The 23803-nt window shown below is 48.8% G+C and overlaps 2 protein-coding genes across 5 annotated transcripts; one reads left to right on the plus strand and one right to left on the minus strand.

Moving 5' to 3' along the window:
- The first annotated feature begins 3853 nt into the window (after positions 1 to 3853).
- LOC134019436 (cytochrome c oxidase subunit 4 isoform 2, mitochondrial) lies at positions 3854 to 8920 on the plus strand. 4 transcript variants are annotated; one of them, XM_062460342.1, is made up of 7 exons: positions 3866 to 4006; positions 4803 to 4993; positions 5078 to 5142; positions 7166 to 7265; positions 7682 to 7846; positions 7982 to 8113; positions 8345 to 8920. In XM_062460342.1, the coding sequence occupies exons 4-7, from the start codon at positions 7166 to 7168 to the stop codon at positions 8476 to 8478; spliced, it is 531 nt and encodes a 176-aa protein (XP_062316326.1). In that variant the 5' UTR covers positions 3866 to 4006; positions 4803 to 4993; positions 5078 to 5142; the 3' UTR covers positions 8479 to 8920. The 4 variants fall into 4 exon arrangements, with proteins under 4 accessions (XP_062316327.1, XP_062316326.1, XP_062316329.1 ...); XM_062460345.1 differs by lacking the exon at positions 5078 to 5142 and having other exon boundaries at positions 4803 to 4931; XM_062460343.1 differs by lacking the exons at positions 4803 to 4993; positions 5078 to 5142 and having other exon boundaries at positions 3854 to 4006.
- Positions 8921 to 11507: 2587 nt separating this feature from the next.
- On the minus strand, positions 11508 to 23766 carry bcl2l1 (BCL2 like 1). Its single transcript, XM_062460341.1, has 3 exons — positions 23174 to 23766; positions 20489 to 21202; positions 11508 to 11788 (listed from the first exon to the last, which is right to left on the minus strand). Exons 2-3 carry the CDS (start codon positions 21023 to 21025, stop codon positions 11645 to 11647), a joined length of 681 nt encoding a protein of 226 aa, XP_062316325.1. The 5' UTR covers positions 21026 to 21202; positions 23174 to 23766; the 3' UTR covers positions 11508 to 11644.
- Between the last annotated feature and the right edge of the window lie 37 nt (positions 23767 to 23803).

Here is a 23803-nt window from a genome sequence, read left to right on the forward strand (position 1 = left end):
AGGGGGAGAGAGAGGAAGAGAGAGTGGGGTAGAGAAAGAGAGAGGGGGGGTAGAGAGAAAGAGAGAGAGGGGGGAGAGAGAGGGGTAGAGAAAGAAAGAGAGGGGGGTAGAGAGGAATAGAGAGAGTAAAAAAAGAGTAGCACCAGTTAGCACCACAGAGCATCAACATTGTCCAGTGTCCTCTCAGCCGGGACGGGCTGGAGATTAGCCGTTAGAGAGGTTGGAGAGTGTGGCGTTGGCATGGCAATGGCGTCTGTCGTTTGTTATCCCACTAGATTGACCCGGGGCCAGATGCCTCCTCCACCTTCATCCCTGCCTCTTTATTCTGTCAGAGAGAGAGAGAGAGAGAGAGAGAGAGGGGGGAAAGAGAGAGAGAGGGGAGAGAGAGAGAGGGGAGAGAGAGAGAGAGGGGAGAGAGAGAGAGAGGGGAGAGAGAGGGGGAGATAGGGGAGTGAGAGAGGGGAGAGAGAAAGAGAGAGATGGGAGAGAGGTAGAACAAAGAAAAGGAGGTGAAGGATGGAGGGATTCCCCTGGAGAGATGGAGGCCGCAACCTCAATCCCCCTGGCACATGGGGGGGGGGGGGGGACTGGGGAGGGGGGGAGAGACTGGGGAGGGGCAGTGGGGCGCAGGTGGGAGGGGGAGTCAGGGAACAATGGGGGCATCGAGCAGAGGGTTGTGTGTAAGGGGCAGGGGGAGGAAGGCAGGGGGAGGGAGGACAGTGGGGGTTGTGGTGTTTGCACCGTCACGGGTTATCTTAATTTCCATAAATGAATCAAGGACGCGTGCCACTCTGTGTGTGTGTGTGTGGCAGCTGTTATGTTCTGATGAAACCGTTACTCCAACAGTCTCTCCCACACCAGACATCAACCTACACAAACAGAGACATGACTCCTCTTCTGCTCAAATGAATAAATGTCTCCAGTCCAGATCCAGCACAGGGAGACAGACAGTTAGGGTTACGAAGACAAGTCTTCTACTGAAAGATCATGACCAGAGTTCAATTTGTTTACCTTCTCTCTCTCTCTCCCTCACTCACTCTTTTTTTTTTTTTTTTTACAATCTCTCTCCTTTGGATTCCCTCTCTCTCTGTCGTACTTTCTCTCTCATGTGAACTTTTTTTTTTTTTTCTATCTCTATCTCTCTCTCTCTCTGTCATGCACTCTCTTTTTTAGTAGATGTTTGCTGCCATCTAGTGGATTTGTTTAATACCACAACCAAAATGTAGCAGCGGTGAATGGTCAGTTTTCAATAGGTTACCGATTTCGGTACAGCACCTGCTAGGCTACTTGCACGTGTGTGTGTGAGGGATTATGTGTGTGTGTCCATGTGTGTGTGTCTACGTGCATGTATAAATGTGGAAGTGTGTGTGGAGATGGTTGGACTATGTGAATGAGTTATGTGTGAGGTTTGTGTGTGTGTGAAAGAGTGTATGTGTGTATCTATTGCGTGGGTATCTAAGTAGGTTGGTGTATATCTCGGTGTGTGGAGAATGTATGTACGTGCGGAGAAGGTTGTTTGTGGATATGTGTGTGTGGCTGGAGGCTTCCGCTTTAACAGACCAGGCTGATATCCGGCAACATGTGACCTCCTGCTTCTCTGGGTGATGAGATGCAGTGAGTTTGCAGGGTGCTGTAGCTCTCTGGGTGATGAGATGCAGGGAGTTTGCAGGGTGCTGTAGCTCTCTGGGTGATGAGATGCAGGGAGTTTGCAGGGTGCTGTAGCTCTCTGGGTGATGAGATGCAGGGAGTTTGCAGGGTGCTGTAGCTCTCTGGGTGATGAGATGCAGGGAGTTTGCAGGGTGCTGTAGCTCTCTGGGTGATGAGATGCAGGGAGTTTGCAGGGTGCTGTAGCTCTCTGGGTGATGAGATGAAGGGAGTTTGCAGGGTGCTGTAGCTCTCTGGGTGATGAGATGCAGGGAGTTTGCAGGGTGCTGTAGCTCTCTGGCTCCCTCTGCAGCAGGACATAGGAAGTATCACCCAAAGGATTTTTTAAATAATTGTTCTCACTTTATAATAAAATATTCATCAACAACTTACCTGATTTTGTTAATTATATTATGCATTTTATTGAAAATAAATTGCATTTCAGTCAAGGCGTAGTTGTGTCTACTGCTGTTTCCTTGTCAGGTATCTTATCGTTTCTGACTGACATCCTGGTGTTTGTTGCAGTGATGCTCCTGTGCTCATTCCTGACAGGTGAACCAGACGTACAGGTGAGACTGCTTTAATTAAAGTAACTAAACACCAACAACTATTTTTAAGATAAACCCAAATGATTACTCATCAAACTCATCAATCAATGTCTTGGTTCTAACAAATGTTTGCAACAGTGTTCTTTATAATTTGATGGCCGATCCTGTATTCATTTTCAATTTCAACTTTATTTTAATTCCAACATTTTAATTGAAAGATTTTTAATTAGGAAATATCTATTCATAAATATTACAGAATCAATTATAGTATCTTTGGAAAAGCTTTTATTTGATTTGTGTCACTCAGCTGAGACTGTTCAGAGAGACACACCTTGTATTATAACATTTAGATTGGTGTTCATGATATCTTCATTAAAAAGATGAGCTGTTAAGATTAACAGCAAATCCACATTTGCATTTTAGTTCCTAGTTTAGGAATTGGAGGGAGATAAAAAAAAATCACAAGTAAAAAGTCCCTACGCAAGTACAGCAACAAAGTATTACTTCCCATCTCTGCATTTAACATTCTGGTCAACCACATTTGTTTGTCCTATATTAAACTTAGCATTGCTAAAATGCACATGTAACGTCCCTAGCTAATTTTACAAAGCAAAGGAACTGTCTTATATAATGATATCCACTGATGAAATCCATAGGCCTATCTGTTGCTAGCGGTCTCAGTAGGTTAGCGCTGTCTCAGTCGATTAGCGCTGTCAAAGTGTACAGGTGCAGAGAGTTAAAAACACAGGCTTCCTCCTTGTCCTCATCAGACCTCCTCCTGACTCCACCCCCCGCCTCCCCCATAACAACCGTTGGTAGTGCTGTGAAGCCCACCCCAGCCCCACCTTGGCTCAACGCCCAGGGCCAAGCCATCGATAGCAGTCATGTTGCTGTTTAGCATGACTAAACCTCGCTGACACATGGAACGCTTCCAGGCTGGTTAACCTCTCTGCCCCCGGATTCCTGTCACACAGGCTCTCCACCCTCTCTCTCTCTCCTTAAATTTAAAAGTTCAATTGAATGGGTTTTGTTTGAATAAGAGTGAGTAAGAGAAAAATGGTTGTTGTGGTGTAACTGTTGGTTAGCTGGCAGTTTTGACTGCCCAATAAAGATATCTTTCCAGTCAAGAAAGTATCTCTCTCTCTCCCTCCCTCCCTCCCTCTCTCTCTACCTCTCTCTCTCCCTCTCTCTCCCCCTCTCTCGGTCTGTCTGTGATTGTTTTCCAGTCACTCTCCCTCTTACCGTTCTCTTCCTGTCTGTCAAGTTTTGAGATGTTTAGAGGTTACTCTCTTGTCCTCATGTAACCTCCCCTACTGGACCCACAGCTGCAGGGAGAGAGAGAGAGGGTGGAGGGAGGGAGGGAGTAGGGGATGGAGGGGAAGAGAAACGGGAGAGAAAGATATGGTGAAAGAAAGAGAGGGAGAAAGAGAGATATTTTTCCACTCCATTTAACAGGGCCCAGTCTGTGTTTAGTGTCACATGGTTCAGATTGTTTACTTGCTCTAGTTTAACCTAAGCTTCCTCTCTCTCTCCCCCTCTCTCTTTCCCACTCTCCCCCCACACTCACTGGCCCTCCCTTTCTCTGTTTATCTCCCTCTCCCAATCTCTTTCCCTCCCCCTTTCTCTCTCAAATCTCTTTATATGTCTCTCTACCATACTCCCTCTCTCCCCCCGTCTCCCTCCCTGTCTCTCCCCGCCCACCCCTGCAGCCTGTGGAGTTGAAGAAGGCGTCTGAGGCTAAACAGAAACTCTGAAGACCTGCAGCCCTGATCATCTGTTCCTGCAGTCTACAAGCCCACCTTCTCAGGACCAACGTGAGTACAGGACCCACCGGTCCGAACCAGGACTGCCGGGGTGCACACAGGACTAGCTGCGGCCAGAGGCATGGGGGGGAGGAAGAGGGGTCAGTCTGATCCCAGATGATCGGAGTGGACGTGCAAGGGGACACAGAACTCTGGCGCAGATCTAGATCTCTCAGACAAGAGGCTTCTAGAATGTTGGAGAAGCTTCCGGAAAGAAGAACTTGCTTAGTCTGGGAGGGACATAGAAAGTGAAATGAAATGTTTAATGCATTTTGAGGGCGTCGTGGTTTTTAGGAGATTAAGGCAGGTTGAACTCTGCATTGTTTTATTTTGTGTTTTTTTAAGGAGAACTTTAATTTGTAGAAAAAAGAGACTTAAATTGTATTTACTCTGCTGTTTCAAGGTTGCACATGCACCACCAATCATACCAAGATTAGATAGGGTTTGGTAAACAACTACATTTGGGAAACAACCAACTAAACAGTTGTAATGCTCCTGAAGCAATTCAACACAGTTTTTGGTTCTTGTAGAATCCTTTTAGAATTCCTCATCAAACCTTTTTCTGTGTCGACATGGACGATCAAACAGGGTCACGACTCCTATCTTGACTGACTGCCATGTATCTCAGTTGCAGTTTGACTGTGTGTGTGTGTGTGTGTGTTTAAGTATGAGTTTATGATGGAGGGAGGGAGGGAGAGCGGGAGAGAGGGAGAGAGGGGGGGACACTTGTTTAGGACAATTGCATGTTGACAAGTAGCATGTTCCAGTGCATTTTGTAATTTTCAGTATCTGATTTGCGGTGGTTAAGGTGTCAATACCAAGTCAGACCGCTAGGCGGAGACAGCTGAATTTTGGGGGAGCTGGTCGGATCCTCCAGGTGCTGCAAGAGTGAACGAATCATCCAAAAGATCAATGAATTAAGCTAATCGTTTAAAAGGTCAGTGAGCGATATTGGTGCTGCAAGCTCCACTAGAAAATGAACGAACCACTCGCTCGATGGTAAATTTGGACTCTTCAGTGTTTGGTAGAAAGACCCGTTCATAAAGAACAAATAGTAGACGAAACGCTTGTTGCTAAATTCAGAATTGACGATTGAGCTCCCTGGATCTACTCATTTTATCCTCTAAATCGATTGGCCTGATTTAAAGGTTGGTTGTGAAATTCAACCTTTGTGTCAACCACTATGTAAACTATTACACAGAATACTGAAACGCCACGTGTCAATTTTACAAGTTAAACTGTAGTTCTATACAGCTAGCACGCTGTAGGAAAATGTAACTAGCCGTTAACTAACGTTAGCTAGCTTGCTAGAGCTAACCAGCATAGATAATCTGACATTGATAGGCTAGTACATTAAGTTGAAAAAATGCAAATTGTAACGGGTTAAATGCATGTTTGATTTATATGTTGCTAAGTGTCGTATAAACGAGAAATAGTACAGATACCATTTTTATTTTATTTCTGTTTTACATACCTCATTGTCCGCGTGCCGCTGGAGGCAATTATGGTAGGTGCTCGCGCTGTTAGCAATGTATCCCGCTGTATTTAACTATTCAGGGACCTATTTCCTTAACATTTTACTGTGATTAATTTAACTCTCATTGTGTTTTGATTTTAATTTGTCCTTGTGTCACTCTAGTGTAAGTGTAATTCGTCTGGAAGTCGGTTTTAGCGTGTAGGCTACAACAGGCAATAAGCCACTCAGACAGAGATCCAGGTGATATAACGCTAACTAACGTTAATACTCTCCTTGAACACGCCTCTAAACCCACTGGAAATAACTGCGTTTTACTGCCCTTTTAACCCTTGTGTTATCTTCGGGTCGTTCTGACCCATCAGTCATTGTGACCCACCGTCGTATTGCGACAACTTTACCGCATACAAAAACAAAGTGAAGCATTTTCTTTTAACCGTTGGGCTGTCTCAGACCCCCCACATTGCGAAGGTTAAAAGAAAATTATTTTTATTTGTTTTTGTATTGGGTAAACACAACGATGGTTCGTTATGAACCTTTGGGTCATGTGACCCGAAGGCAGCAAAGGGACATGTATTAGCAGGTCTGCCCCTACAGCCCAGACCGGGGAAGTACCGTGGTCACGTAGGCAGGCTATAGTTAGCGGGCGGCTATCTACCCAGATACCAGGATCCATGTATTCTAGGTAGTTATGGTCGATGGCCGTGTGTTGGCCGTGTTATATTCCCCTCGTAGGTCAGATGCGGTTCATTTGCGATGAGCCTAGTCAGACTGACGGAGACCCCCGAAATACTGCTCTGAGCCGTGATTTTCTGCACTAGGCTACTTTCTAGATTAACTATTTGTACGTCAATTGGGATAAAAGATTCTAAATACAACTGGAAATGTAAAAATGTGTCTAAGGACGAGAGAAAAGTATAGTTTGACCATTATGCCTGGTTGTGGCGTCTGATCCTGCATGTCTGTCTGGTGCGTGTATTCAACAGGTGGGAGATGATTAGGTTGTTTTGTCAGCATGTGTGATTCTGGAGGGATGACTGGATGATTGATTCAGGGCCTGGACAGATGATGTTAGACAGGTGGAGGTAGAGGGTCTGTGAGTGCCTCAGATAATCCTATATCCTGTGTGTGTTTGATCTAAAGTGTCTAATCCCATCACGTACTCTCATTCTGGGGTGATAGTTTGTGGGTCTGCTGTGATGGTGAAAGTGATTAGAATAACTCACACAGACACTACAAGGTACAATAGACAAGATCTTTTTTTGCAGTAAGAAAGTTATCCCCTACAGACACGTGAGCAACTGAGGTCCTCTGAGGTGTTTGGCAACACAGACCACTCTGCCAGTGGAATGACAATTAATCACCTTTCACGTATTAAATGTCACAGAGCTGGAGGGGGGGGGGGATTATGGACTAAAAATATAAATACTTTATGCCTCGTTTATGAAGAGACGGACAAAACACTTTCTTCATCACCCTGCTCACCTTTCCCTGTCTGTCTGCCTGTCTGTCTACCTGTCTGTCTTTCTACCTGCCTGCCTGCCTGTCTACCTGTCTGTCTTTCTACCTGCCTGTCTACCTGCCTGCCTGTCTGCCTGCCTGTCTACCTGCCTGCCTGTCTACCTGTCTGTCTACCTGTCTGTCTTTCTACCTGCCTGTCTACCTGCCTGTCTGTCTACCTGTCTGTGTGTGTCCAGATGTTTCTCCTGACTGCAGGGCGTGTTGGCAGCCTTCTGTCCAGACGGGCTCTGACCCTCAACACCCTCAACACCACCCGCACGGCCAGCCACGAACACGGTCAGTGCACACTCCATACACCATACACACCCTATACACATGCACACACACACACCCTATACACATGCACACACACACACCCTATACACATGCACACACACCCTATACACATGCACACACACACACACACACACTCAGCACTTCCATCACTCTGAACGCAACTAAGAGACACACCAGCAGGCGGCGCTGTTGTCTGTAAACAGAAGTGAATGTGAGCCACTGGGTCTAGTCTGACCTGGTTCTTGTATTGAGACAGTATCATGTTATTGTGACAGTGTGTGTTTGTAAAAACACATATACACCACAGAAGACAGAGCAGTCTACAGTATCTTATGAAGGTGCAGCTTAAATGTAAAACATCTCCCCTTACTCCTCCCTCTTGACCCCCTCATTCTTCCCCCCCCCCCCCCCCCCAGAGGTGTCTGAGCAGACCGACATGTCTCTCCCCATGTACTGGGACCGCCTGGACGTGCCCCTGCCTGACAAGCCCTACAGGGACGTCCTGAGCCCTGCAGACAAGACCCTCAAGCAGAAGGAACAGGGCTCCTGGAAGCAGCTCTCCAACCAGGAGAAGATCGCCTGTAATCATCCAGCCATCATCCATCCATCATCCATACAGCCATCATTCATCCATCTATGTCACTCACTCATTTATTTCTCTCCCTTCTCCATCTCCCTCTCCTTTCCTCCTCCCCCCTCCCTCCCTCCTCCTCCAGTGTACAGGCTGATGTTTAACCAGACGTACCCAGAGATGAAGCAGCCTACAGGGGAGTGGAAGAGCGTGCTGGGTGGCATGTTCATCTTCCTGGGCCTCACCGGCCTGGTGGTGCTCTGGCAGCGTTACTATGGTGAGGCGTCACCCCGTCACAACGCCCGGAACGTAACCGTGGCAATCGCATCACCTCGGCCACCACACCATTACCATAGTGACTTTATCACCCCGCCACACTAACGTCACCAAAGTAACCCTTTCACCCACACCATAACATCACCATATACACCAGACCATAATAACCTCACCATAGTATCCAGACCGGGGCTCTCATCCTGTGGTCTCTCTTGGTGTGTGTGTGTCTCAGTGTACCCGCCCCGCCCCGTCTCCCTGGAGGAAGAGTGGCAGCAGAAACAGCTGCAGCGGATGTTGGACATGAGGATCAACCCAGTCGAAGGATTCTCTGCCAAGTGGGACTACGAGAAGGGCCAATGGAAATAGAGCGGGGCGGGGCCAGCCGGGCCTGGACCTATCACCTGTGAGGGGAAAGTGAACCTGTTCCTGGAGCAACTTCCTTCGCCCTGCCGCCTCTACACCCTCCTATCCCGTAATAGTAGCTGTGCATTGCCGTGGCGTTCTCATAACCTCTCGTCCTTTTGTTGATGAAAAATGCAGGTGCTTCTTTTTTCTCTTCCTCCCTCTACTGTCCTTCAGTCTGTATCTCCTCCACCACCTCCCTCCTCTCCTCCTCCCCCTCCCTCCCTTTTCCTAGTATTTTCTCAGGTGCGTTGCCCTGGTAACGTGTTCATAGGTGTGTTGTGTGGTGTAACAGCATTTTTCTGGCATTGTACTTGTGTGTTTGACACCTTCATAACTGAAATATCACCGTGTTGAATGTAACAGTCCAGACGGTCAGTGACAATAAAATGTTCTTGGTTGTAAATTTTGGACGTTTTTATTCTCATCAAAAACAGGATGTTGCTTCAAACATTGTGCTTATTCGGCTTGTTAGTTCTTCCTTCATCTAGCAACCTGCCGAGTCCTATCAAAACATTCCAGCTCCCCTCGTCTCTTCATCCCCCCCTCAAGTCTCCATCCCCACCTCCTCCCTCCCCCTCCCCTCCCCCCTCCACAGAGACCAGGCAGCCGAGGTGAGGATCATGTTCTTTATTCAGGGTGCTGCGTTACACTGACCTGTCACACACAGCAGGAGACAGCAGGAGGGCTGCTCTCCTGACAACCTGGACACAAAAATACTCTGAGCTGTTTCAGTAGCAGTGTGGTAAACGCCAGGGGAAAGGTTCACATCAATGCAAAGGTCAAAGTTCAAGGCCGTTTAAAAGGGACTCAAGATGCTTTTACACCAAATATAAATTACTTGTAATCAGTCATTTTTATTTAATTTAAATGTCACTAAGCTAGCATACTATTCTAATTGTTTAAATAACCAGTATATGTAATGTTATGAAGCTCATATGATTCTTGCGCCTCCAGCTAATTTCTCACCCTCAGCTGTGCACACCCACATTCACATACACACACGAGACAGGCGGTTTGGGGGAGAGGAGGAGAAAGAAGGGAGACTGTGGGGGGAGGACTGGGGAGAGAGAGGGAGGACTGGAGAGGGAGGGAGAGAGGGGGGGAGGACTGGAGAGAGAGGGGGGAGGACTGGGGAGAGAGGGGGAGGATTGGGGAGAGAGGGGGAGGACTGGAGAGAGGGAGGGAGGGGGGGAGGACTGGGGAGAGAGGGGGGGAGGACTGGGGAGAGGGGGAGGACTGGGGAGAGGGGGAGGACTGTGGGGAAAGTGGTTGAGCAGCTCTGCATGGGAAGCAGGTTCCCTAGAAAAATATATACTGTCTTGGAATGTATCACATCAGACCTCGCTGATTGGCTACACAGTTTGGGGGGGGTACCTGTATATGGTCTAGATATGACTTGAGGGTGTATACCCATAATGGAAATATCTCACATAGCTTCTAGATACTACATGTGTGCGGTGTTTGATCTGTGGCTGAGCAGTGGTCTATGACCTGTATGGAGGCTCCTTGGTGTGGATATGGTATCTGTAGGCTTAATGTGTGTACATCTTCATGCTAGGTCTGCATGTGATGACTGCATGGTCCACGAATCAAAGATCAACCCTGAGTCATGTGACTTGACTGCAGACCAAGTGACTGCAGGGATGTTAGTATCAGATCTCCTGGTGTATGAGCGTTAAGAGATCAGGGAGAGCAAACACACACACACACACACACACACACAGGTTTAAGTGAAGCACCTGGTCTAGACGAGACAGATCTGTGAGCAGGTAAATTGGACAGTGTGGAGTTACGACAGACACACGGATGATTATGAACATGAAGTATATTTAAGACAAACAGAACCGATCACAGTAAAACCCAGAATGAGTGAAGTCTGATATTTAAGACATGATGAAAACAAATCACATTGGAGGAGGGAAGTGGAGGGCTCTCCCCTCCTCCTCCCTCCTCCCCCCTCCTCCTCCCTCCTCCCCCCTCCTCCTTCCTCCTCCCCCCTCCTCCTCCTCCCTCCAGTAGTGTGTGTGTCAGTCAAGCGAGGAAGGCTCTAATCAGACAGCTAGTCTCCTGACTGTCACCAGTTTGATCCACGGCGTCAATTAAATATGTTTGGAAACTACAAGATGGTTCCGCAGTGTCTGCTGGGGATGGGGCCTGTCAGGTGCGTGTGTGTGTGCGCACGTCTGTGTGTGTGCGCACATGTCTGTGTGTGTGTGTGTGTGTGTGTGCGCACATGTCTGTGTGTGTGTGTGTCACAGCAGGTGGTCCGGTGTGGAGTGATGATTCAGTGTGACAGGCAGAAGATGAACAGATGTGTGGTGCAAAATGGAGAGGAGGATAGAGAAAAAGGGAACGATGGAAAGGGAGGAGGAGAGGGATGGAGAGAGAGGGATGGAGAGAGAGAGGGATGCAGCAAAATGGAGGGAGAGGGAAACGCCAGTTTTAATCAACTGGATGTTTAATTGTTAAACTGAAAACAAAACAGACAAATCAAAGAGACAGAAAGCAGAACGAGGGTTTGTCTGGAGCAGGTGTGTGTGTGTGTGTGTGTGTGTGTGTGTGTGTGTGTGAGAGAGAGAGAGAGGGTCCATGATCTCCTGCAGGTCCCCAGTGTGTTCAGAGTCAGAACAGAAGCCTCGGCTGTGTACAGCTCACAGGCCCAGACCAGGTCATGGATCAGGTTAGCATTATCTGTCTGTAGTCTCTAGGGGAATCCCCCCTCCTTTTGACGAGAGTGCAGGTGGTCTGTTCCATTCCTTCCTTTACAGTCCATTTGGCACGTACCATCTCAGGGTTGAGGGAGGGGGGTGCTTCTCATGTTTCTGCTCTCTCTGTCTGAACTCTGTCAGCTGACACCACCCCACCAATCACAAGGGAGGAACGAGCTCCAGGAGGGGTGGAGGAAGAGGAAGGGGTAGATGAGGTGAGGTGTCAAATGAATGCTAACACGATATGCACCTCTCTCTCCCTACTCCCCCTCTCTCTCTCTGAACAGTTCAGCCTGTGACTTAAAAACATTCCCAGTGGTTTCTGGGAGGTGAATGTCGTTCTTGGCAAAATAAAGGAGAGATGAGAGAAAAACATAATATGTTTTCTTCCACGGCTGGTGGGGGTGGGGTGGTCGCCCTCACAGCCGTTTCTGGGCGATGAGCGACCCCACCACGACCCCGGTAACCAGGGTCATCCCCGCCAGCAGCCACTTCCTGAAACTCTCCTGGGACTTCCTGCTGTCGGCCGCAGAGTCGTGACCATAGATCTCTGCAAACCGCTCCTGGAGGGGGGAGGGAGGGGGTGAGAGGAAGGGGAGGGGGGGAGAGAGAGAGGCAGTTTGAATGATCCATTGAGTAAAGAGTTTGAATGACACACACAACACACACCAGTACATATATGCAAACACACAGATGCATACCTTCTAAAGACAGGATTCTAGAACTCTCTATAGCACGTTTTCCCATAGACATATGTCTATGCGTTTTCCTCCACAGAAACTCAACCCCAGATTCTAGAACTCTGAGTGTGTTCTATGAGGTAATCCCCTCATTGTTAACATTCCGTCCCATCTAGGCCCCGCCCTTTCCTGTAAGTGATCTGGCAGTGGTTTGGTTGACTGACAGGAGCCCTGGCCACAGCAGGCTGCAGTACTGGCCCCCAGCCAGCAGGGGGGGCAGTACCCCAGCAGGGCTGAGCTGGGTGCCAGCGTGAAGAGAGACAAGCAGGAAGGTTGGAAGCGACCCTGAGGAAGGAGAACTACAGAACGCAGAACAACCTTCACCGTGTTGACACACCCGCAGTGATGTCACACGTGATGTCACACGTGATGTCACACATTCCCCTTCATGACAGTGAAAGCAGCAGGAGAGACCACAGCTACCCGGGTGTGTGTGTGTGTCAGGTAAATGCACGTGTGTCACTGTGAGGTGTGTGTGTGCTATTTTAAAGTGTATCCGTGTCTGTGATGGATGTGTGTGTATCATTGTAAAGTGTGTGTGTGTGAGGTGTGTGAGTGTGTCTCACTGGACAGCTTGTATGCGTCATTTAGGTGAAAAGTGAGCTCATGCGTTTCAGTGGAAAATGTGAGTGAGGGTGTGTGTGTGTGTGTGTGTGGCATAGTTAATAGTAAAGGGGTTCCACTGAATCGAAACAGAGTGTTCTGGGAAAGGGGGGTGGTGGGAGGAGATAAGAGAGGGGGGGGAGAGAAAGAGGGGGAGACAGATCAAATCTAATAACCTCAAAAAAATATTGAAACACACACACACACACCCGTGACTGAGAGTGTGTCACAGAGCACAAGGCAGCTCCGAAATCTGCTCCTGTTCATGACTGCAGGTCTCAGTACAGCTTCTGAAGTCACCACTGAACTAACACTTACTCGTGTGTGTGTGTGTGTACAGGGAGTGTGTGAGTGTGTATTTACACAGTGTGTGTTTGTGAATGTATGTGTGTGTGTGTACTTGTTTTCATGTATATGTAAGTGTGTGTGTGTGTGTGTCAGTCTTCAGGAATGTCAGGAACGGAACACTAACTCCTCTTACACAGAAACCTGTTAGCATGAAACACCACCCCCACAGTGTGTGGTGTGTGTGGTGTGTGTGTGTGGTGGGTGGGTGTGGTGGGTGGTGTGTGTGTGTCCTACAGGTGAGGAATGTCGTGGGTGTCCTGAGAGACTGTGCAGCTTGGCGTCTGTCATAAAGCAGACGTGTTGAGACATGTTTTGTGTGTGTGTGTTGGTGTGTGTGTGTGCGTGTGTACTGCATGGACCAATCCCAGCCTCTGATGTTGTCAACACTATCTCCTCCTCTCACACCTCCATCTCTGTCACTTTCTTCTTCCCTGCATCCCTACAGCCTACTAAACACACACACACACACACAGGTCACTGTGATCTGGCTCTTGCAGTCAAGAGAGCTTATCAACCTCCTGTTATTATGTGGTACCTGCCCAGGCATGCAAGTAAACGCACACACACACTAACACACACACACAGTTCACAGTTGAGGGTTTGCTTCTCTGCGGGGCAGAAAGCTTTGTCACCACGTCACTGTTCACGTCCACGCTGGGAAACATCCCTGCGGCCAGTGTTGCCAATCTAGTGACTTTTCACCTATCCTATCTGGCCTAAATCTTATCTAGCGACTTTTCAGAGAGGCTCCAATATCGACTTCTGGTGAGATTTATTTTTGGCAACACTACGTGCAGCTAGCATGTTAGTTATGTTCGTTAGCTATTAGCGTTCTGTGTTTGTATTTTCAGTTTTACAGTAAACAGATGAGAGGGTGAGATGGCTAAGATGGCGCTCGCTAGCTACTACGTTTTTGTTTACATTTATTTTGCCCATTTGTTTTCGAGACTGACGAAGCCATGGTCACGGTATTCCCGCCCCCGGCCGTACACGGAGCGGTCAGACCAGCTAAGAGGCCGTGCCGCTCAGGAACCAGTCCTCCTAGGTGGGAACGGGTTCTTTTGCTGCCGAAACAAGAACAACTGGTTCTATATTGGGGCACCGGCCATGGTGGGGACGGAGAGGGAAGGTGACAGGGAGACAGATGAGGACAGATGAGTTCACTGGAGGACAGGGGAGTGGCTGACTGGTTTAGACTGACTAGCTGGTTCTCATTGGCAGGCTGACTAGCTGACCGACTGACTGGCTAGCTGACTGGCTGATGACTGACTGAATGACTGGCTGGCTGACTGGCTAGCTGACTGGCTAGCTGACTGGCTGATGACTGACTGGCTGGCTAGCTGACTGGCTGACTGGCTGGCTGACTGGCTGATGACTGACTGGCTGGCTAGCTGACTGGCTGGCTGACTGGCTGGCTGACTGGCTAGCTGACTGGCTGGCTGGCTGACTGGCTAGCTGACTGGCTGGCTGACTGGCTAGCTGACTGGCTAGCTGGCTGACACTTCCTGTTTGTTGCAACATCCACATCACATGCAATTCTTCCATGTCTCTGGGGCAAGAGTGCAGCTCCACGCGTCATTGTTGACCCAACACACAAACACCCCCACACTAACACACACGCAATGACAACACAACCTCGTGTGCGTCAGATGGGTCTGAGCTCATAGGACCTTTGCTGCTGCTGCTGCTGCTGTTCTCTGGTCCCCCAAACCCCATTCTGTCAACACACACAGAGGTGACTGTGTGACAGTACACCATGCCATTACCAGAATCACTCCATAACACCTGCACCCTATGGTCACCATCACACACACACACACACACACACACACACACAGTCTGAGAAGGAGGAGATGGAGAGGAAGACAATGAGAAACAAAACAAAGAGAACAATAATTTTGAAGCAGCCAGGAGGCCAGAGGAAAGAAAGATGATCACAGGAGGAAACGAGCGATGTAAACAGAGAGAGATGAGGAGAGCAGAATGTAGTGATGAACTGCTGCAGAATGGAGGGATAAACTGCTGCAGAATGGAGGGATAAACTGCTGCAGAATGGAGTGATGAACGGCTAGCATTGCCTCCAATAAGATCCTGCTTCTTGTTCCACTGCAGAGCAGGATCTAATACCCATGATGAAGAGGAGGAGCATTTCTGTCATCGTTACAGAGACTGTGTCCCCGGGCAGGGCAGTCTGGGAGACCCTGGGGGGGGGCGGGGAGACAGACAACCACAAGGGGGGGGGGGGAGCAGAGGTAGAGTAGAGAGAGACAGAGATGGTGAGAGCAGAGAGAGAAAGACAGGGAAAGACAGAGAGAACGAGAGAGATGTAGGTTACGGTCAGGATGTGGAAGGGATGAATCCTGTGTTCCCCAAACATGAGTCAGTTGTCTAGAGGCTAACCTGTCTGGAGATGAGAGAGAGAGAGACAGAGAGAGAGACAGAGACAGAGACAGAGAGAGAGAGAGAGAGAGAGAGAGAGAATTGCTCATGACCTGATTTCTCCATTAGGCCTTGGCAGAAACAGAGAGCAGAATAGAACTGAACACATGAGCAGAGCTGGATGGATGGAGGTGTTTGGTCACACACACACACCTGCAACAACATATGAACCTAGCCACTCTGCCTTAACATAAACACACACACATTCAATGTATATGTGACAAAGCAGAGTGACATTTCAGTGGAAACGGCAGCGAACAGATGCTGTGATTCAGTCTCTCGCGCACACACACACGCACACACACACACACACACAACAAAGAAAACAATACATACAATGTGCACGGCTAAACACATCTACATACGCCCCCAACACTTCTGAAGCAGAGCGAGTGTGTGTGTGTGCAGCTAGTGTGTGTGTGTGTGCAGCGTGTGTGTGCGCAGCGAGTGTGTGTGTGATTGTTTGTAGACACAATAGAGGGGTATTGACCACACACTAAGTATGGAGCCTGCCATTGATTACCTGAAAACCTGGCATATGTGTGTGACTGTGAGGTGTGCGTGAGTGTGTGTAAGGTGTGTGTGTCTGACTGTGAAGTGTGTGTGTGTGACTAGAGGTCCTTTGTTTAGCACTGAATGCTAACTCCTCCCACAGAGCACACGCCTTCCACTGGCGCCACCACGACACCCGAAACAAACATCCTCAGTGGACATCAGTCACACAAGCAACATCTCATCTCACTAATGCAATCACCTGAGCTCCACCACCCGCTACACACACCGTCAATCGCCCTGAGCTACACCCGCTACATTTACATTTAGTCATTTAGCAGATGCTCTTATCCAGTGCGACTTACAGTAAGTACAGGGACATTCTCCCCGAGGCAAGTAGGGTGAAGTGTCTTACCCAAGGACACAATGTCAGTTGGCATGACCGGGAATCGAACTGGCAACCTTCGGATTACTAGCCCACTACACACACCGCCAATCGCCCTGAGCTACACCACCTACACACACAGCCAGCGGGAGGAGGAGGGGTGGGGGGGGGTTAGGAGGAAACAGAGGTGTGAGTGGTGATCAGGTAAGACAGATAGGAGGATGAGATGGATGGAAGGAGGAGGTAGAGATGGATGAGAGGAGATGTAAACAAACAGATGAACACGGGGGGGGGGGGGGGGGGAGAGGGGAGGGAGGAAAGGATGTAGGGGGAGGGGAGGAGAGGGGGAGAGAGGTTGCATGTCTGGTCTGCAACACGTCTGCGGAGCCTGGGGAATGACGGCTGGTGTACCGTGTGTGTACGAGCCGTACGTACAGGGTTATGTAGAGGGTTAGGTACAGGGTTAGGTATAGGGTTAGGTACAGGGCTAGGGTTAGGTACAGGGTTAGGTACAGGGTTAAGTACAGGGTTAGGTACAGGGTTAGGTATAGGGTTCTAAGCCCTACATGCGACTGGGTCTGACTCTGTGGGCAGGTTTTACCGCTCTGTGATAAGGGTCCGTACGGATGTGACCAATCAGAACACAGATGTTTCACAACTCCTGCCAATCAGTACGTAGCACAAACATTAGGAGCCCGCCCATCCTGTCCAATCAGGTCTGTGAACATACACAATAATATAAACCAGGAGGAGGGGGGGAGGGGGAGGTGGGAGGGAGTGAAGGAGGGGTTCCCAGGGGAGTCTCTCTATAGGCCAGCATGACAGACGAGGGGGAGGGGCCTGCGTGAGTCTCTAACCACCTCCTACACACACACACACACACACACCTCCTCCACACACACACATACTACACACACACACACCTCCTACACACACACGCTACTTCATTACACAGTGAGTGTGAGTGTAGGAGGTGTGTGGGTGTGTAGTATGTGTGTGTGTGGAGGAGGTGTGTGTGTGTGTAGTGGTTCTCTAAGTAAATTATGTCTAGCAGCTCGATGTAAACAAAAGCCCTGCCAGATGTCAGGTGACGTCCCGTCACAGCCCAGCAGCATCACACACACACACGCACACACACACGCACAGTAAGAGCATATGTCCCTGCCTCCCTGTCTGTCAGAACCCCCTGTTCTCCTGCCCCTGAGTTCCTGCCCCTGTTCTCCTGCCCCTGTTCTCCTGCCCCTGTGTTCCTGCCCCTGTGTTCCTGCCCCTGTTCTCCTGCCCCTGTTCTCCTGCCCCTGTGTTCCTGCCCCTGTTCTCCTGCCCCTGTTCTCCTGCCCCTGTTCTCCTGCCCCTGTTCTCCTGCCCCTGTGTTCCTGCCCCTGTGTTCCTGCCCCTGTTCTCCTGCCCCTGTTCTCCTGCCCCTGTTCTCCTGCCCCTGTGTTCCTGCCCCTGTGTTCCTGCCCCTGTGTTCCTGCCCCTGTTCTCCTGCCCCTGTTCTCCTGCCCCTGTTCTCCTGCCCCTGTGCGCGCGCGTGCGTGTGTGTGTGTGTAGAGGGGGGGGGGCAAGGTTATTACCTATTATGGATGAATGATATATCCAGTGCATTGTGGGTACAGGCTCATAATAATGGCTAACTGGGTTAGAGTTCCTGTAGCAGAGTTAGGAGGATGATGGAGGGAGGAGATGCCAGCAGAGACACACACCATCACTTTGACTTTATTTGTACTCTATTTGTTTTTCTTTGTCATCACATTATGAGTGTAAGACCTACTCGTGTGTGTGTGTGTGTGTGTGTGTGCGTGTGTGTGTGTGTGTGTGTGTGTGTACGCCTGGGAAAGCAAAAGACAGAACAAGACAAAGGCAGGAAATTTTGAGATCAGTTTGACAGATTAACCACAGACAGAGAGAGAGAGAGGGAGAGAGAGCGAGAGAAATAAATGACTGTAGGCATGGTTTCATAGTGGGCGTCAGAGTTACGGTAAACAGCTGGGGGAAACTGCCTAGATCTCCCACCTGCCTAGAAGGGGGGCAGAGGGTTCAGAGATGGGGAAGGAGAGAGGGCTGGAGGGAGGGAGGATGACAAGGAGGCTGGACAGAGCAGCCTGCATATCACAACAACATCATGCTCCATTCCTGAGTGTTCAGACACAACCACACCAGCACAGATGACACAGTCTGTTCTGTCTAGCTATTTATGACGTGATCACTGACCAGGTGTGGAGGTGACTGTGAGGGTGTGGAGGTGACTGTGTGGGGGTGCTGAGGTGACTGTGTGGGGGTGTGGAGGTGACTGTGTGGGTGTGGAGGTGACTGTGAGGGTGTGGAGGTGACTGTGAGGGTGTGGAGGTGATGACAGACTACCAGGGTGTTACAGAGACACTGCTCTCACGGTCATATGTCTCTGTCAGGATCAGCGATCGATTAATCCATTTTTAACCACTAACAGTATCAACAGAGAGATGGGCCAATCGGAAGGTTCATGGACACTCTGCTCAACCAATCAGACGATCGTCTCCATTGGACTGACCAAAGCTGTCCATACACACACAAACAAACACACACACAGTCCACTCTCAGCTGACCCCAGAGAGAGTGAAGCTTTCATCTGCAACAGCTGCCTCAGAAGGAGAGAGTTGGAGAAGGAGAGAGAAACAGGAGAGAGTAGAGGAGGAGGAGAGAGAGAAACAGGAGAGAGTAGAGGAGGAGGAGAGAGAGAAACAGGAGAGAGTAGAGGAGGAGGAGAGAGAGAAACAGGAGAGAGTAGAGGAGGAGGAGAGAGAGAAACAGGAGAATAGAGGAGGAGGAGAGAAACAGGAGAATAGAGGAGGAGGAGAGAAACAGGAGAATAGAGGAGGAGGAGAGAGAGACACAGGAGAGAGTAGGAGGAGAGAGAGACACAGGAGAGAGTAGAGGAGGAGAGAGAGAAACAGGAGAATAGAGGAGGAGAAGAGAAACAGGAGAATAGAAGAGGAGAGAGAAACAGGAGAATAGAGGAGGAGAGAGAAACAGGAAAATAGACGAGAGAGAAACAGGAGAATAGAGGAGGAGGAGAGAAACAGGAGAATAGAAGGGAGGAGAGAGAAACAGGAGAATAGAGGAGGAGGAGAGAGAAACAGGAGAATAGAAGAGGAGAGAGAAACAGGAGAATAGAGGAGGAGAGAGAAACAGGAGAATAGAGGAGGAGAGAGAAACAGGAGAATAGAGGAGGAGAGAGAAACAGGAGAGAAACGGGAGAATAGAAGAGGAGAGAGAAACAGGAGAATAGAGGAGGAGAGAGAAACAGGAGAATAGAAGAGGAGAGAAACAGGAGAATAGAGGAGGAGAGAAACAGGAGAATAGAAGAGGAGAGAGAAACAGGAGAATAGAGGAGGAGGAGAGAGAAACAGGAGAATAGAGGAGAGAGAAACAGGAGAATAGAGGAGAGAGAAACAGGAGAATAGAGGAGGAGAGAGAAACAGGAGAATAGAGGAGGAGAGAAACAGGAGAATAGAAGAGGAGAGAGAAACAGGAGAATAGAGGAGGAGGAGAGAGAAACAGGAGAATAGAGGAGGAGAGAGAAACAGGAGAATAGAGGAGAGAGAAACAGGAGAATAGAGGAGGAGGAGAGAAACAGGAGAATAGAGGAGGAGAGAGAAACAGGAGAATAGAGGAGGAGAGAGAAACAGAAGAATAGAGGAGGAGGAGAGAAACAGGAGAATAGAGGAGGAGGAGAGAAACAGGAGAATAGAGGAGGAGGAGAGAAACAGGAGAATAGAAGAGGAGAGAGAAACAGGAGAATAGAGGAGGAGAGAAACAGGAGAATAGAAGAGGAGAGAGAAACAGGAGAATAGAGGAGGAGAGAGAAACAGGAGAATAGAGGAGGAGGAGAGAAACAGGAGAATAGAGGAGAGAGAAACAGGAGAATAGAGGAGGAGGAGAGAAACAGGAGAATAGAGGAGGAGAGAAACAGGAGAATAGAGGAGGAGAGAGAAACAGGAGAATAGAGGAGGAGGAGAGAAACAGGAGAATAGAAGAGGAGAGAGAAACAGGAGAATAGAGGAGGAGAGAGAAACAGGAGAGTAGAGGAGGAGAGAAACAGGAGAATAGAGGAGAAGGAGAGAGACACGCACCTCCATCTCTACACAACAGACCAAGTGACCCCCCCTCCCATCCCAGCCCCCAACCTAGACTAGCAGGTACCTGCCTCTAACCCCCTAGCATTCATCTCCCTGACATCCAGAACACACACACACAGAGACGGAGGTGAGACTCACCCATCCTCCCTGGCTGTGTATCCAGGGCTGGATGTGGTTGTCCAGATAGACGCTCATCCAGTCTGCGATGCGAGGCACCAGCGAGCTCATCTCCTTCTCCACGCACTCCACGCACAGCGCCCCTCCGAAGGCAAACAGCCCCACCACGCGGCCCCAGTTGACGCCGTCGCGGAACACCTCGTCCATGACGCTCTCGAAGCTGCGGTACGCGGTGCCGGGCGTGATGTGCAGCTGGGACGACAGGTCGCTGAAGGCGCGGGCGTAACGCAGCTCAAACTCGTTGGCCGAGTCTCTTAGAGCCTCCTTCACCTCGTCTAGCCCCGCTCCCAATGACGGACGTCTCCGCGGCGACGAGGGCGGCTGGGCCGGGGGGGGCGTTCCGGGGCTGGTGCCGTTAAGGGCCCCGTTGGCGTGCGGTGAGGCCCCCCCGGGCTGCTCTGGGAGAGCGCTGGTCAGCTCTATGTGACTGAGGGGGAAGTCTCTCTGAGCAAGTTTATACTTGATATAAAACACCACCAGGTCTCTGTTCTGTGTCATGGTAACTGGACTGGGTCCTCTTCTCTCTTCTTCTCTCCTGTCCTCTCTCTCTCCTCTCTTCTCTCTGTGTGTCGGCTGCTGTCCTCCAGGGTCAGACCCCCATGCCAGGCCTCTCCGGCTCCAGAGATGAAGACAGTGTGTGGGCAGCTGCAGCCTGTCAGCGCCCCTGCTCAGACCCTGTGGGGAGACAACACTACAGTGAAGCACTTCAAACGGACAAAGTCAAACCTATAACCAAGGGTGTGTGTGTGTGTGTGTGTGTGTGTGTGTGTTTGAGAGGGGAACAGAACACTAGACAGGTGGAGGTCAAAGTTCATCTTTTTTAATTGGTATGTTACATGGCAGCAGATGGTACAGGTCGACGGCAGACGTGACCTGTCTGACACGCGGACCACACGCACACTGCTTCCTCTCACCTCACCTCCAACTCGCGATCACAACACATTATGGGATGTTTATAACTCTCTCATATATATCGTCAAAAGACAAATATATATTCTAACCAGAAATGTGCTTACATTCTCATGTAGGCACAATTTCGATGTACTGTCATGTGATTGTATAGCGCTTTAGGAACGAGGTAAACACTGCCCGAAAATTACTAACGTGCGTAGCTCATTTAAATCTGTTCTAATCGCAAATATTAACAAGAAAAACATTTGTACATTCAACTAATATAATAATAACAATTTAGTGTAGTGACGATCGAAAGATGTTATAATCTAAAAACACAATCCATACATCAGACACCATCCCGTTTAAACAGGCGGGCTCGAAGATGAGTCTGTTGTTGTCGGTCGTTCTTACAAAGGCGCGCTCTCACCCACGAGCTTGACCTTTTCTATGGTAATAATGACATTTGGGATGATCAACGGCGTTTAAAAAAACACCTTATTGTAGGTGAACACTTTACAGATGGAAACCCCATGCAAAACCGCGGTGTGTTACGAAACACCCATCATAAAAATGAATGGTAGCTCTTGTCCCTAAACCAGATAAGTGACCGTGTGTTTGCTCTCTAAGCGTTTGCTTAAATATGTCATGTATTTATAAAATAGTTATACATTTTTTTATTCGAAAATCCATCTTAAACATAATATCTCAGCAGCAACTTTGACCAAGTATTGTAGAAGATTGTTTACTGTACTATTCACACAAGATTGAGCCATACCATACAACACGTGGTGTAGTCCTACGCACGTAAACAGTCTAACAAAGTGCTCCGTGACTGGGGACGGTTGCTGCACATATATCCATGTAAAATCGATCTAACAAGCAAAAGCTAAATTTGGGCAAAACTTTGTTTGAAAACGAGAAAAATTAAAATAAACATAAAATCAATTTAACACTTTACGACCTTACCTACAGTTGTGCGTTAAACCCGTGAAAAATATCTTCAACTCACACAAGGCCTCCTTGTCAAGGATGAAATCCTTCAAAATAGGTTATGTTCTGTTCTTCAGTATGTCTGTAACTAATCAGTTCCCAACGTTAAGGACCGCTGTCAAATATTCACTGGCATTCTCTGTTAGCTAAGTCTGTGTTCCACACTGCCGAGTCCCTCCCATTGCACGCAGCGTAAACCACCCAGCCCATTACGTAACGAAGATTCCCCATTCTGTCGCCTATCACAACCAATATCACAGACCTTTAAACGCTACGTTAACCCTTCCGGAGTTTGGGTTGGCATACCCTAAAAACTAGTAAACTTACCACATTAATAAATACAGAAATAACCTTTGGAAAGTATGGATGTAGTTAGTTGAACCAGAGACAGATTTCCTGAAAGTCTAGCTGGATAAAGCCAGCTTTAGCCGACCGTGACTCACCCGAGATAGACAGTCATTTAAAACGGACACTGCTACTCATGTGACGGTTGGTACTAGCTAGTTCTATATTAGAAATATTGTAGACAGGAGTTGCAGCCAAACGCAATTTGCCTCTACAAGAAACAGAGATGTGAAGAAAATACCATACCCCCCCCCTTCCCCCCTCCAGCAGTTTCCGCTGGACTAGGCTAGCTTTCAGTAGACGATTCTCGGTCTTTCTGGAACTAAGGCGTGATCCATCAGAAAATCTATCTGCATTTTGGTTTGCTCACCCCCAAAAACCGGTTATATGCACCCTCGAAAACAGCGGCACTCTTACCTCCTCGAACTATCAGGGTCTACGGACCCCTCTGATAAAGGATGACAATTCCTCGCAGAGGATCCAGTCGTCGGCAGACGGCATATCCGACATTTCTGCTGCAGCCAGCGAGATAGCGAAGCTAGCGGCTGCTGCCTGGCTGGTTTGTTGAAGAGAACCGCCCCCTCTCTGTGAATGACGCTTAGTTTATCCAACTACAGTAGCGACGATAGAGCGTCCTCACATTGCAGTTAAACGTGGATAAATCAGAAACATCTCCCTGGAGAAATGTAGTTAGCTAAGAAGCTACACACACAGACGTGCAGTTTGCTGGTTAGCTCGCTTGCTAACTTTCACGCCTTTCATCATACTAGCAAAGCTAATCCGTTAGCGTGGCTGGAGAACTGGAGGCAACATTAGTACCAGCTACTGTAGCTAGCTTGGTAAGAGTCCCACTAAGATCATATTATAGCTAACAAGACCTACATAGGCTCGTTGTACAGCTTGCTACCAATAAAAACTGAAAACCTACCTAAACATAGTTTGGAGTAAGCAAGGAAGTTGGACTATATACAAACTTTGTGGGTTGCATGATAAAGAGTATTTCCAATTGCTGGAGCTAGCATCATTCATTCACACTGCCATCACAAA

Source organism: Osmerus eperlanus, chromosome 4 (genome assembly GCF_963692335.1).
Source record: "Osmerus eperlanus chromosome 4, fOsmEpe2.1, whole genome shotgun sequence".
Classification (NCBI taxonomy): domain Eukaryota; kingdom Metazoa; phylum Chordata; class Actinopteri; order Osmeriformes; family Osmeridae; genus Osmerus; species Osmerus eperlanus.

Coding starts and splice junctions, on each gene's coding strand:
- LOC134019436 (XM_062460343.1), top strand. CDS start 7,166: ATGTTTCTCCTGACTGCAGGGCGTGTTGGCAGCCTTCTGTCCAGACGG. Junction 7,266..7,681: donor CACGGCCAGCCACGAACACG/GTCAGTGCACAC, acceptor CCCCCCCCCCAG/AGGTGTCTGAGCAGACCGAC. Junction 8,114..8,344: donor GCTCTGGCAGCGTTACTATG/GTGAGGCGTCAC, acceptor TGTGTGTCTCAG/TGTACCCGCCCCGCCCCGTC.
- bcl2l1 (XM_062460341.1), bottom strand. CDS start 21,025: ATGACACAGAACAGAGACCTGGTGGTGTTTTATATCAAGTATAAACTT. Junction 11,789..20,488: donor TACACAGCCAGGGAGGATGG/GTGAGTCTCACC, acceptor TCCCCCCTCCAG/GAGCGGTTTGCAGAGATCTA.